General features: G+C 36.8%; 1 protein-coding gene across 1 annotated transcript in view; it reads left to right on the top strand.

Annotated features, from left to right (window-relative positions):
- LOC141426409 (uncharacterized) overlaps positions 1-11,287 on the top strand; it is a gene marked incomplete in the record, with an annotated part of 121,237 nt that extends 109,950 nt beyond the window's left edge. Inside the window, 1 exon segment of the mRNA XM_074085295.1 lies at positions 10,200-11,287. Coding sequence (XP_073941396.1) covers positions 10,200-10,284 — 85 coding nt within the window.
- Positions 11,288-15,209: the final 3,922 nt, after the last annotated feature.

Genomic DNA, 15,209 nt, shown 5'->3' with positions numbered 1-15,209 from the left:
AATCCAAACGACATATGTGCTATTATTTTTTAAGAGTGTACTATTGTGCTGGATATCCTGGCTGCAGCATCAGCTTCATCCTGTTGCCACCATTGCATGTTTGTAGAATCAAATACTGATCAAAACGAACCCAAACACGATATATCTGCTATAGTTTTATTAAGAGTGTACCTACTAGTGTTCTGGATACCTGGCTGCAGCATCAGGCCGAATTCCATAAATCTTGCGTAGCTATATAGCATACATGGGTGTTTCAAATTTTAGGTCCCAAATATTTTTGAAAGTAAAGTAAATATCCATTATGCGCTAAGATTCCTACCGCAGCGAACACAAAAGATCTGATGGATCTTGAAACGCGAACCGATTTGATAAATCATGTCTAAGATCCATCGCTAGAAACCAGCTTTCAAATTAAAAAAAACCGCATTCAAATCGGCACGCGTTTAAGAGCTACGGTGCCACAGACAGACACCAAGACACACAGACACACAGACACACAGAACACACAGACACACCAGACATACAGACACACATACACACAGACACACAGACACACAACACACATAGCGTCAAAACTTATAACACCCCTCTTTTTGTCGGTGGGTTAAAAAAACTGCCATCCTAAATATATTATGTCGGCGGCCGATCGTAAAATCCGCCAGATCACGAAATTCCTAGGCATATCGTGAAATGGCTAAGGGATATCCGCCATATCGTTCAAAACTCACCGTTCAACGATTTGCCTAGTGATGTTCAGGCATATCATGAAATTCCTAGGCATATCATGGAACGCCGCCATATCGGTTCTGGCACTTCGCCGGCCGCTGCCGCGGCACGCTCGCTTCGCTCGCTCGGCTCATGCGTTGTGGTCACAATTCATACTAACCACTCCTCGCTTCGCTCGTCGTACCTACATTTTTCTTTTTTTCATCATATCACTATGTGCCCGGTAGGTATAGAGCTAGGAATATCGACGAATACGTTGCTCTAATCGGTCCGCCCGCATTGTTTCTCAGGCACATCATGATATGCCTGGCCAACTTTTAGGCAAATCATGAAATGGCGCCATTTCTCGATATGCCTAGAAATTTCGTGATCTGGCGGATTTTACGATCGGCCGCCGACATATAGTCAAAAAGATAAAATTTGTAGGTATAGAAATTTGGTTCCTAATATATTTCATTCAGCACATTTAGACAAAATTCATTTTGAACCGTATACATTTTTTGGATATATCATTCTGAAAGTTAGACACGTGCAGACCGTGCGCCTTTGCCATACTATTGTCAACACTGGTGTCACATAAAAATAGCCAATTCGGTTAAAATCGAATTGTTACTACGGCACGCCACCTATGGGCAAAGTCCTTTTATTTTACTCTCGCTCGTGTCAGCCAGTGTGAAAGCGCTCTAACCAAGTCATTCCGATTCATATCTACGATAAACACGTCCCTTTCGCACCGCTCTAGCATGAAAGGGACAAAGCAGTAGCCTCAGATAACGCGGGTTTGATTTACGACGTGCAATCTGTAATGTAAGATCTGTATAATGTGGTAAATAGCGACAGAAACGCCCACATGTTACGAAGTTATGCGTTAGTTTTGAGATTGGCTTTGTTTTGAATAGGGCAGAAGTAGAATGTAGATTGGGTTAGAGTTGAAAAAAATCGAACGGAAGTACCGCTAGTAAGTTCCGTATCCAATATTTTTGATGATTTAACTGATGGACTAATTTAAACATTACTGGTAAGTACTGTTGTCCGCCACTTAGTCTGCGATGAATTTGTGTATGGTTCACCCGCGGGAACTATACGAATTTATGGAATAAAAACTATACCTTGTCGTTTTCAAGGCCTCTTTCTCCTAGAGCTCTTGAAGCTTTCAGGATACTACCCAATACGTATTTAACTACTGAATATGCCATATCCTATACATTATTATGAAAATATAAAAATACAAACAACGTTTAGTAAAGACAAAGACAAAAATTAATTCGGTTGAAAATTGGATCTAAGTGATTTTTTGCAATATCTATGCATGCTTTTTATACGTTCTACTATTGTCATCTAAGTGGGCTTGAAGATGTTTGTATATCTGTCAATATCTAAAACGCTGTTCTCTATGCAGCGGGCATGGTACCATCAGCAAAATATGTGGTCTACCACCCTAAAGTTGATAATCGTTTGCATGTCATAAAACAATAATGCTAATAGACGTGTCTGTCAACTTGAAAGTTCGACTTTAGCCACATATTCATTTGATAGGAACTTGTTTAAAAATTGATAGACCACTTATTTGGCTGATGGTACCACTTGCATGTGATGTCACATGCAAGTTAGTCTTTCTCTGTCTAATCTTGAATTTCAAACATTTGTAACTCTTTGGAAGTAAAGGTAACTAGAAAATCTTTTTTCTGTAAGATAACAAGTTTAGCCAAGCATTTTAGCATTGTCAAGCTTTAATTAATTAAAAAATAGTCACATAGGTATTGTATTACTTACACCATCTTATGCTAACCCCCCCGTGTGAACTTTTCCTGAAGGATGATATTGTGTACTACGCTGAAGTATCAAACCACCTGAGGCGTTATTACGAGCTGCGCTGGGGGCCCTCTCGTAAATTGTTTACTGGAAATTTGCTTTAAAACAAGGTGGTTCCTTGTTATATTGTGGCTTACGTTCGTGATGGTAAAATGATTATTTTACGTGGTTCTATTACTTTATTATGTTTTTAATTGGGTACATTCCTGGGTGAAAAAAATATAATCTACTAGCCGTTATCCGCGACTCCGTCCGCGTAAAATTCGTTTATCGCTACTCGAAGAAACTAAGCAATTTTCCGGGATAAAAACTATCCTACGTCCTTCTCCGGGATCGTAATTATCTGTATACCGAATTTCATATAAATCGGTTCAGTGATGAAGTAACAAACAAATAAACAAACAGACTTACAAACTTTCGCATTAATTATATTAGTGGGATTTAGTCCGCCAGTTGTCAGAAAATATTGGACATGCATTTATTCTTTTGGCAATCAAACAAAAAATTACAAAGATGAAGCATGTCAAAGTTCGGCGGGGGGGGGGGGGTTACGTCACGCAGAACTTTAATTGGTTGTTTAATGGACAAAATATGGGACCCACTGAAAATAAGCGTCGTGGCCCCCTGCCTCGACTCATGCTGAGTGGACTCCTTTTTTGAAGACAACTGCCACAATACAATTTTAGATTTAGGAAATTTGTACTTAAACTGGTTTTTTTTTCTTGTTCTTGTTTTTTAGAAATAAAATTTATTTATTCATTCATTCATTCATTCATTCAATATCATAAAAAAGGACAAAAGAAAAATACATGTCCAATTATTTTGTGATAATCTAAGTGACGCACTATTTTTTAGCATTAGAGAAAATGTAAACAATCTTGACGAGCCTTTTTTATTGAAAAACATTAAAAAAAACAGTAATTATTACCTATGACACTAAAAGCAAGGAAATGATCATTATGTACTTGCTAATTGTTACATTTTTGCTGGGACATATTTTTATAAATTGTTTATCAATAAAATTACACGTCAAGATTGCCTACCTTCGTTCGAATGCTAAAAAAAACTAAGTACCTATACATATATTTGTTTTTGACACTAGCCTATTATAGTTGTACTAGCTTACTCCCGCGGCTTCGTTCCTGTTGCAGTAGTCCCTATCTCATATGAATTGCGCAAAATCCGGTCTTATCCCATATCAACATCGCAAAGTTTTATTTTCTTTGATCGAACGACCGCGAGCATAAGAGACGTAAAAACGACGACGATATTTACGTAATTTCGTAAAACTTACGTTTGGTAAAATTAGACTGAAAGAACTGTCACTTCGTTTACCTAGGTTTTGACTTGACGTTAGTAGGTGGTGTAAGTGTCAGTTCTATTCCTAGTGTCATCGCGGCCCAAAAATATGAGCAACGATTTACACAATCTGAAAAATTAATGAAAAAAACATCACCTACTGTATGTGTGTATACCCAAACAAAGAGTCATCGACGCGAGCAAACTAAAAGCATATGCTACTTTAATACTACCAATTCAATATAGATATTACAACATAACTATAATGTAACATGTAGAGAATGCACTCGGGGAAAAAAACGGGCGTCTCGAACGTTCGTCTTTTCCCGGTGTTGTCCAATTAAATGCTTCGTAACTTAGAAAACTGAGACGTCATGTTTTTTTAAGATTTTCATGGTGACTGTTGAAAAAACGTTATTATTCTGCTAAGCTGTTTTCTGAACTGTTGAATAAAATCTCAAATGGTTTGCAACATTTTTGTGCATTCTGATTCCCGACCGCTTCTTCTAGACAACATTAATTCGGTAAGAGAGTACCAGTCTTCATGATTTTTGACATCTTCTCTCTTGACTTACTATACATAATGTGAGTATGTCACCTTTGAAGATGGAACTGACACAAAGTTTCTATGCTAAAAATGGGATGTACAACTTAATATTTTAATACATAGTAAACACATCGTGTATTCCTTTCTACAACTGTCAATTTCTCTGTCCCGTCTGTAATATCTAGTTAGGTATGACCTTACGACTGTACGCATTATGCAGTAAATGGCGGCGTATAAAGCTATCGAACGGTCTCGCTGCTCTTATCTGTGACACAGCGGGTGGTGAGTTCACAGGAAGTGGGTCCATTAGCGTTGATTCGTGCCTCGTGCACTCTCTGTATTGAGTTCGCTGTTTGGTTGGCTGGAGCATTGTGGCCGTTACATGCGGGCTTAAAGTTGGGCAGCGATCGAAATATTTTATAGCATATTGCTGGTAAACCTTAAGCCCGGTTTAGAACTGGAAGAAAAATCGTGCAAATTGCATTAATGCAACTTGCATGATTTTTCTTGCAAGTTTAAACTGAGTTTTACGCAAGGTAGGCGAATTTTGTAACTGAAGCCAAGGCTTAAGCAGAGTCACTTGAGAAGATAAGAATTGCAACATCTTAGGCTGTGTTTCCACCAAAGATGTGCAAGGATGTATTGCGAGGAATGTGTTTTTCATGAACCAATAGAGACGCTTCATTTACCTAGCCTCGCACATCACTAGTGGAAACAGCTGAGCTGAGCGGAGCAACACATCCTTGCACATTTACCCATGACACAAGCTTTGCTTACTTTGGGACTAGCAATTGTGTCAAGTCTCCCGCGATATTTCTTTTTCTGAAGCTACTGTAATAGGTATTCATTTATTCATCGATAAAGTCATGTATTAAAGATGTTATAGTACATTGTGCATTAAGGGGCGTAAGTAGGGGATTACTAACGTGGGTCTTATAGAAGTCTTTTATTGTCTCCAGTTTTTAATCCCCTTACGGCCCGTGATACGCACAATGATTTTCATCGCATTGCGAGGATAAAAATGCAAAAAATTAAATTATTTTGTGTCTAAACACTTCGGCAAACACAGCTCGGCAAAAGAAAGACGCTATATAAAAACAAATGAATAAAATAATGGCTACCCGCCAATACAGGAGGCTACAAGAAAATTCGAAAATCGAAGTTCGTATAGTGCCGTCCCTCTCACTCTCGTATTAAATAATATTTGCGTCAGCAAAACGATACGAACTTCTATTTTCGAATTGCGTAGTAGCCCCCCTGTCACTTTTTTCGAGTCGTCTACCAATGCTAAGCTAATAATTATTCCAACATGATAAAAAAATATTTACTACAATTATTGCAAAACAGTCTGATATCAATTTAAAATATAAAAACAAGGAAGTTTCATGATGCGTGGAAACATTTGATAGTGTAAAATTGGGTTATACCTAGCTAAGTTTTAAAGATGTAAATAAAACGTTGGCTGACTTGAAACCTCTTTATTAGTCTGAAATGACGTACCTACTTACTTTTTAAAACTAAAGTCATAACTCCCTTGAGAAGAAAAATTATACGTAAATCCATAATTCCCGCGGGAACAATTGAGGCCATTGTCATTTAGTGTACAGGCATGGAATAACATCATTGTCGAGCAATGAAAAATCATATACAGCACAGTAAAAAATAGATCTAAGTTAGAGGTGGCTTAGTCAACGAATTAAAACAACTTTTCATCTTTTTTGCGCAGCCAAAATGTGCCGTTTCAGTTGAAAAAGTGCTTATTTTGCTTCCGTAAGCAAGTAAATGCCAATGCCTCCACTACTCCCAAGAACCAAGCCAAGCCCCAACAAATCCAAGTATCCATCGTACAGTGAGATCAATCGCGAACTTCCAATGTCCAAAACCCTGTCGAAAAAGGTATTTATATCATCACTTTATTGTATCTAAATTTAAAATCTATCGAGCTGATCGTGGGTATAAACCGGAGGCCGTAATTGTCTAAAGCCAAGTTTAGACTTGCAAGAAAAATCGTGCAAGTTGCATTACATTGCGGCGTTCGACTGACCACTAAATACTTACAAACTCGTTTGCTTTAGGGCCTCGCAATGTAATGGAACTTGCACGATTTTTCTTATAAGTAAACTCAGCTTAACGTGCTGATCTCTTTCTGCCCTCGTCTTGTACCAAGTGACAGAAAGAAGTGGTGAAAACGATTGTGATTCCAATTGTGTTAGATAATAAGGCATCTTGACTCACACCCTTAGGTTTTCAGGAGTTCCTGTGCGAAATAAATAAATAATAATAAATAAATATCACGGGACAGTTCACACCAATTGACCTAGTCCCAAAGTAAGCTAAGCAAAGCTTGTGTTATGGGTACTAAGCAACGGATAAATATAATTATATAGATAGATACATTCTTAAATACATAGTAAACACCCAAGACCCGAGAACAAACATTCGTATTTTTCATACAAATATCTTTTTAAATTTGCCATGAGCTTTACGGTGAAGGAAAACAAAGACGAGGAAACCTGCAAACATGGTGCGCAATCCTACGATGATAATCCTAATCAACGAAGTAAGTGTACTGTAGGTATTACAAAAAGTATTTTTCACGAGGAAATACATAAGTCAATTCGGTTCTTGTGCTCCATTAGCCTCCAGAGCGCTAATCCGATCTCAGGACAGTTTTTCGTAACTCATCCAACTACTTAATCATGGTTTAACTTACTTTTACTTAGAATTAACTAGTTTGGGACGTTAGAGGATTTTTGTCGGTTTTCTAAGTCGTATTGAACAACAAAGTTGTTTGTGTTGCGCAATCGGAGTAGGCTGGATTTATTTAGTCAGTAGTTAAATAAAGTTTTGATTAAAAAAGACAGTACCTAAATAAAGTTGCTAGGAACACGTTTGAACGAGTTTAAAAACTTGAAAGGCTCTTTTTGCATGTAGGGGTAGGGGTAGTAATGTACCTACGGAACTGCTATGGATTGGAACTTATGTCAAACTTATCTATATAGTGAACCGCTCCCAAATGGACTGCTTCCAACCGAAGCAACTGGGGGTCTATGTCGAACGGTAGACGCCTTATGGTTGATATAATGTTGATGATGATGAGTGCGCCTAGAAGCAAAGGCACGTGGAATGATATCCACGTGACTTTGACCATGGCATCATAGTTAAAGTATGAGCATGCCAATAGTATCTTAGTTAAATTTAACTATATAGATCATTACACCTGACATTGTCATCATGTCAGCCGAAAGACGTCCACTGCTGGACATAGGCCTTCCCCAAGGCCCTCCACTCAGACCGGTCTTCTGCTTTCCGCATCCAACGCGAACGCGATCGAGACGTATTTTGTAACCGAAAACTTACACTAGAAAGAAAGAAAGAAAAGTTTATTTTGGCTCCATAAGTACCACCTAAAACTAAGACTAAAACTAGCACTAAAACTATGTTACTTGGTGACACGGCAGGATACCAAAAAGGGTCTCCACTCAGCATGTGTTGCCGCACATTAAGTGCAGTAACGCTGGTTTTCCGTGGAGCCCACTAAGGGTACAGGTCGTCGCTCCATCATGTTGGAGGCCTACCCCACATACACCTGACATGCATTTATCAAATTCATTAATTCTAATATGAACTTAAAATCGTCATCCTAGCACATTCCAGTACGTCATAACATTAGTATTTAGCAAAGTTAATTCAAGCAAGTAAGCTTTAAGAAGTTGAAAGTTGAACCCGTCACTCCGAAGACCCTCAAACAATTTAATTGCACATCAAGCTGACCTAATTATTAAATAGCTAAAATTCATTCCCATTAAAAACTTCCGAATTCATCTTTTACGTTAATTTATTAATGGGACGTCATGTTTGCGTTATTAAAAGTTCGAGGAAAATTATGAATACATTTTGGATAAAATTCGTGTTGAGGTTAACATGTAAAATGTTATGAGCATGATACCTATTATTTCGTATTTTTTTTCGATAAACTCGCATCAGTAACTCATATTTTATCTAAACTAATGTGAACCCAAAAGTACGCTACGTAAAGCTCACTTAGTAAGAATGTAATAAAACAACTCGCTGCCTTAAATAGTTGGATCAAAAAGTTTTTTGTTTTTTAACGGCTATCCCGGAAAAAATGTTTTTTTTTTTTTTTAGTTAAGTATGTCATTATCGAACTAGAGCAGCGAAGTTATCTTCCACATTAGGTTTACCACAGACAAGCGTTTTTCCATACTTATTACCACATACCATACTTAGTACGTTCTATATTTACACAATTTTATCATAACGTGTTTCTTTAATAAAATAATTATTATATCTTGAACCTTCATGACGAGTTTCTTGAGAAAATAGTGTAATGGTTGCCCTTTGCCTTCCACATCGCAATGCTGGAGTCAGGAGTTCGTAGTTGGCCATATAGAGCTCTGCTGCTCATTCTCACATTAGGCCCATCGTCGCCTTAGACATCCACGAGAAGAGATGGATCTATCTGTACTATTTTTAAACAGGTCACAGACAGCGGTATAATATATCGTCCATTGTTATTTATCTAGTACCTGGGCGACCGAGTTTTGCTCGGGCTAAAACTCGATAATGAACGTTTTCCAGAGATAAGACCAAGGTAGATCGATTTTTTATGCCTTAAAACACCTACATACCAAATATCATCGAAATCGTTGGAGCTGTTTCCGAGATCCCCGAAATGTTATATATATACAAGAAGTGCTCGTTTAAAGGTCTTACATAGATAGATAGATAGATTCTGTGCATCAGTCTAAAAACAGTGACGTTTTGTTTTCATTCTCAGATGAATGAGAATGGCCACCATCTTTTATCCAAATGTGCACTTAGTCTTATTCTCATAACCGTGTCGCATTTGACCGAAAAATAAAGGTAATTAGGTAGACATGTGCACAGTAGAATGAGAATGCCCGATATATTTACAATACAACTTGGACAGTTTGAATCCACTGAATTTTTAAAAATCCCAAACCATATTAAAACAAAACAGCGACGGCGTAGTTCAAAGATGTCTATGAATAACTTAAATACTTTAAACTCCTTATGAATACATCAAACGAGCAGAAACAGTCAAAATACCGACTTGTAAAGTTTTGTAATCTTCTAGGTAATAAAAATGTAAAATGTTTTCGTTGCTGGGGCATCGTAGATTTTTTTGTAAATTTGCTAAATCATGTACTAAAACCATTAAGAGCTAACTTATTAAAACTATTCAGAAGTTACGTAGCGTTTTAGCAGCGAAAAAATGATAAACTCAGCTGCGTGACTTTCAGAATTCCACCACGTTGTAAGTCCTTCTTTATAAATGATCAGAATTTCTAAAATAATCCCAACCAAGCGTATTACGTACTACCCTCAGGTTTGGCAGTTACGCATTGAAATTCCGGGATTTTACTAAAGTTCCGTGAGAATTTCGCAAAATTATAACGATCACGATTTGTCATGGTCTTCATTTAAGTATTATGAACAACGCCCCTGCAGAAGGTTTAGATTTTAAAATTTTAAATTCGTATATCCCGGCTCGTGATAATCCAGCATTTCATCCAAATCCGTCTAGGTATTTTCAGAGTGAAAGAGTAACAAATAAAAACCCATACACATACGCACACACATTTCAGATATGTTATAATGAAGTAGGAAGGATTAACCTGAAGTAATGTATCATTGCGGGGCTAAAGTCTCTCCTCATGTCCTCAATTCTTTCCAATTTTGAGTAGGTTCCATCCAATCCTTACGAACTCATCTAAATCGTCTACCTATAGTATCTGCTTTTAAACCTTAACTTTGTATTTTGTTACAGGAAATCCGACGACATCGATGACGAATTCAACACCATTCCCCTGAGCGTCAACGGCAACATACACAGTGCGGGGAACGCGGTCTAGACATACAATACGACGAGAGATTACACATCAAACGGCCATAGACAAAAGAGATTTAGTTTCCATTTACAGTGAGAACCATCGCTTTATTACTTAGTTGTAAGATGTAGCCAATATAAGAGAAGCGAGCGGCAGGACAGAGGTATAAGAACATTTTGGGGAAAAGATACTTGCACTTTTTGGCTGATGCTCGTGGATGAAAGAGTATGTAGAACTCTTATGTGTAATCTCTCTATGGCTGCTGGTCTAACGCGTCGGTGATCGGTTAAATAAACGATTCTAGTCGCCGCGTCTGCGGGCGGCCTTAGGCCTTAAGAAACCCTATTTATTCTTTAATTACCTCAATTATACAGTCCGACCAATGGGGGTCTTCAGACAGGCAAAAACGCGATGTCACAGGTCAATCTGCCTCTGTCAAGTTTAGGTGGAATACTTTATTGTAGCGGTCTTACTCAGAGATTCTGATTATTACTTGGAATAAAGAGAGCACCCTTTTATGGTAATAGTAACCTAATAGTTACTTTATTTCAAGTCTTGAGAGCGGCAAAGTGGTAATTTTACTATGTTCAGAGTAGAAATATTGGGCAGGTGCATCGTAATGTAAAAATAGTAGGTATTATTTGTTTGATCATTTTTTTCTGATACCCGAATTGCTGACTCTTAATAAATGGTGTTACAAATATCGCAAGTCATTCTCTAAACTTGAAAGATTTCAAATTGACTAAATATCTAGTGACGCGTTTCGTTCGATTGGTGGCGAATATTCATCAAATAGCGTTTAGATATTAAGTAAGGACTGATATGATGTAAAATACTCAAATTTTATTTTCATTCGCACATCTGTCACTGCCTTGTTTCTCACATAGTATACGTCAATTAAAGTGTTGTTGGCTCTAGTACTGTGCTAAGTATTTATTATAATTTCGTTTCGTCTCGAAATTGTTGATGTTTTTGTATTTGGCGAAGTCTGTATAGATTCAGTAATGAATAAAAGCACTTTATCTTTCGTTTCGTTTCATTCATTACATGCGTATTCAAGGAACTGTCAAGTATGTGAATTACTTTGATGTGGGAACTAGTCATGTATCTAGAACACGTCTTATCCTAGACGTGTTAGTGATTTATTATTCTGGCCTTCTCTATTTAAATTGGATCTAAGTGAAATAGAAGAAGAGCTATATTTTACGGCAGAATTTCAGTCACCTACTTTGACGTAGGTGTCGGGGCCGGTTTACTACTCTTTAATACATTTTATGTGACTAATAGCTGTGATGCCGTCTCTGTTTATTTTGTCCGAAATAACAAAGATGGCATCATATTTATTTGTCACATTTATCAACGCCCTAAAAGTAAGTGGCCTGATTCCCATGTGGATACAGGAGTGAACCAACTTTATAAAATATTTGATAACAATAGGAATTGTTCTATACTTACTACAAATTAAACTCACTAGATACTCTTGTGTAGGTAAGTTAATATTATTATCGATTAAGGTCTTTGCTCGTCTAATGAAATTAAAGTTGATTAATTCACAACCAAATAGACTGACAAAGCAAGGTGAGTCAAAAAAATGCTTAAGCGAAATATATTATTGATTTTATTATAACACTAGTGTTAAATTAGTGTAATAATTTAATATTGTAGGATAGCCTCTACCCGCTGCTTGGTTCGCTAACCAATAAGAAAATGATGTAATGTTTGGGAATTCCTACGAGAATTCATTGAAAACGAGAAATTTAAATTCTTATGTTATGGCTAACATAAGAATTGAAATTTCTCGATATCACTGAATTCTCGTAGGAATTCCCAAACATTACACCATTGTCTTCATGAAAGTTATGACGAGCATCAGTACCAAATTTCATGGACTTAGTGGTCGAGGATAAAAAGTAGCCTGTATCCCAGGATCCAGCTATCTACAAAACGAATTTCATAGTAATCCGTCCAGAAATTTGAGCGTGAAAGTGTAACAGAACTACACGCTTACAATTATTGTATTTATAAATATTAATAATAGGATTATTACGATCCACAATTGAAACCTGTTTATAAAATATATTCATAGATCCCTATAAAATAAATTCCCGGAAATAATAATTAATGACAGATAGCTATTTTACAAAGTCAAGCAAATCTAGAAGCACAAAGTTGGTGGAAGAAAACACTATAGGGAAAATAACGGTGCAGCGGGTAAGTAAATCTGGGATTAAAACTACTTTATTTTATTCGTACACTTAAGCCGAGTTTAGACTTGCAAGAAAAATCGTGCAAGTTGCATTACATTGTGAGCCCGTAAAGCCAACGAGTTTATAGTGGTCAATCGAGCGCTGTGTAAGCCTAAACTCGGCTTTATCTTACAGCATGGTAAATAAACGAAAGGAACACGGATTAAAAGAAGGTCGGAGGTACCCCTCACGATCAGGCGTGGATCCAGTACCCTTAGTGTAAGTTTTCGGTTACAAAATACGTCTCGATCGCGTCCGCGTTAAAATCTCAATTTGTATGGAAATTTGTTTGAGATTTTAACGCGAACGCGATCGGACCGTATTTTGTAATCGAAAACTTACACTAAGTAAGGGTACAGGATTCGGTCCAGACTTGTCTATAGTCTTGCTTATCATGCCAGCAACGCTTAAAGGTACTTCGATCATGGGTAGAATCTATCTCGATGCTGAGGCACCGACCTCAAACTGGTAGAAAAATATTTTCATGTTTTTTGTAGTCGGTTATATTTTTTTTGTTATTCATAATTTTTTTTAACGCAAGAGTGCTTGGCGTGTGACTGATCACTTCATTCTAATATGAAAGCGTTAAAAGGATTGATAAAGGTGTCAAACCTGAGTCACTATGCCAGCAAATTTTATCAACATGCAACATTATCTCAGCCCAGTGTGGATTGGGAACTTCACACACTCCATTGAATTGCTTCGCTGGTTTGTGCAGGTTTCTTCACGATGTTTTCCTTCGCCATAAAGCTCGTGGTAAATTGCAAATGTATTATCGCACATGAATTTCAAAAACTCAGAGGTGCGAGCCGGGGTTTGAACCCACGACCCTCTGCTTGAAAAGCCATGCAATAGGTCAAGTCAAACCACTACGCCACCACTTTTTGCCAACAAATTTGTGGACTATTAAAACAGTTTTTACGCTTCCGTAGTCTTCAAAGACTGTTTTAGTGCTGCTGGTCACGTGCATTAGAAAACTCTATAAAACTGTTCATACGTTAAAACTTGTTAGAAAAGTTGTTACAAAAGCTTTCATGGTGGTAACCCTGATTTCCGGTATAACCTGATATAGAAGCCACATCCAGGGATCCATGTACTAGGGAACTTACTTTACGGTTTTGAAATTTGATACGAGCAAGTATAAGATAACTTTTATCTTGTTCTGCGACTGTGCAACTTATCGCGATGAGAACTTGAGGTTAGCTTGTGTTTTTAACCGACTTCAAACAAAGGAGGATGTTATCAATTCGGTTGTATTTTTTTATGTTTGTTACCTTAGAACTCCACCATTTATGAACTGATTTGAAATATTTTTTTTCGTTCGTCTAGGAATGCTTTCAATTAGGTCCCATAAGCACCAAATCAGGCTCTGATGATTAGATCCTAAGGAAATCGAGGGAACTCTTCAAAATATTGTAGGAACGCCTATGGTAATTTCGATATATTTAAGAGTAACTCGTGCATTTGCTCTTGAAAATCATCATTTGGTGAAGTGGAACCAAATTTGACCAATGGAGGTACTTTACGGGTTGAATTTCAATTACTTTAACGCAGTTGCTTAATTTAAGCTCATCGTAATTCATATGATGAAATGGAACGGGTGATGAAGCACCAGGACTCCTCAATAATGAACGTCTCTGCATCGGAAAAAGCAATTTTTTGTAAAAGGTGACGAGCAGTTGACATTAAACTATATTGTATCTTAGATGTTTTACACTAAAACGGGTGAAAAAAAAATCATAACAAAAAATAGAACCGACTACAAAAAACCATGTAAATAATTGATGATCTAGTAATTCATATTAACTTTAATACGTTTGTCAGCTGTTTTAGAAAGATATGATTTTTTGATGTTTTTTGTTTATATTTGGACAAAACGACATACCTATACCTACACACTGGAGAAAATGACATGGTGGATGACGTTTTTTTCATAGACTTTCTGTTATTCAAAGTCTATCATTTATCTCGGTGGGTTGTCGCGGAACCGCGATAGAAACTAATCGTCTGCCTCGGAGTCAAGAATCCATAAAAAAAATATAATGGAAATTATATGGAATTAAATGAGAAATAAAATACTAAATATTTGATAAAAAAACAATAAGAAAACAGTGACACTGCATCATGCATGATAATACTGCTCATACTTAGTGATGTGATGATAGCTCTCTAGTTCAGAAGATTTCACTGCAGACTAAAAGAACGATGATCCATTTGTTGCAACGTCTTTTTTCCTGTTCGCAGCCCAGTTAATGCTGTCAACAGTGTATGTTTTAATTTATTTAACTCAAAACAGGCTAAATATTTTTTGCCAACAATATTCTTAAAATTTTAGTATGTTCATTATCCTTACTTTGTGTGTCATTTTGTCCATACTACGAGTATATGGACAAAATGGTTTTTTGGATTCGTTACCATTTTTCTTAACATTGTTTTCGATATTGTTCTTACCTAATTAAAAGCCTACATTACTGATAGTCAATGAACTGAAGTTTATTATAAACCAATAAGATTGATTATTTTTACGTTAGGTGAAGAAATATGATCCAAAATCATAACACCCTGTCATTTTGGACGAACTTCCGGGGATACTGCTGCTGAAAAAAAAACAAAAGTTAAAAACGAAATGTGGTAGTTAACGCTAAACTTAAAAAATATTGCAATATCGCTTCATAGCACTAAAATCAATGTCTGGTTTGTGTT

Source organism: Choristoneura fumiferana, chromosome 3 (genome assembly GCF_025370935.1).
Source record: "Choristoneura fumiferana chromosome 3, NRCan_CFum_1, whole genome shotgun sequence".
Classification (NCBI taxonomy): domain Eukaryota; kingdom Metazoa; phylum Arthropoda; class Insecta; order Lepidoptera; family Tortricidae; genus Choristoneura; species Choristoneura fumiferana.
The sequence above is the reverse complement of the archived record's forward strand: the minus strand, read 5'-3'. Positions and strand labels throughout refer to the sequence as shown.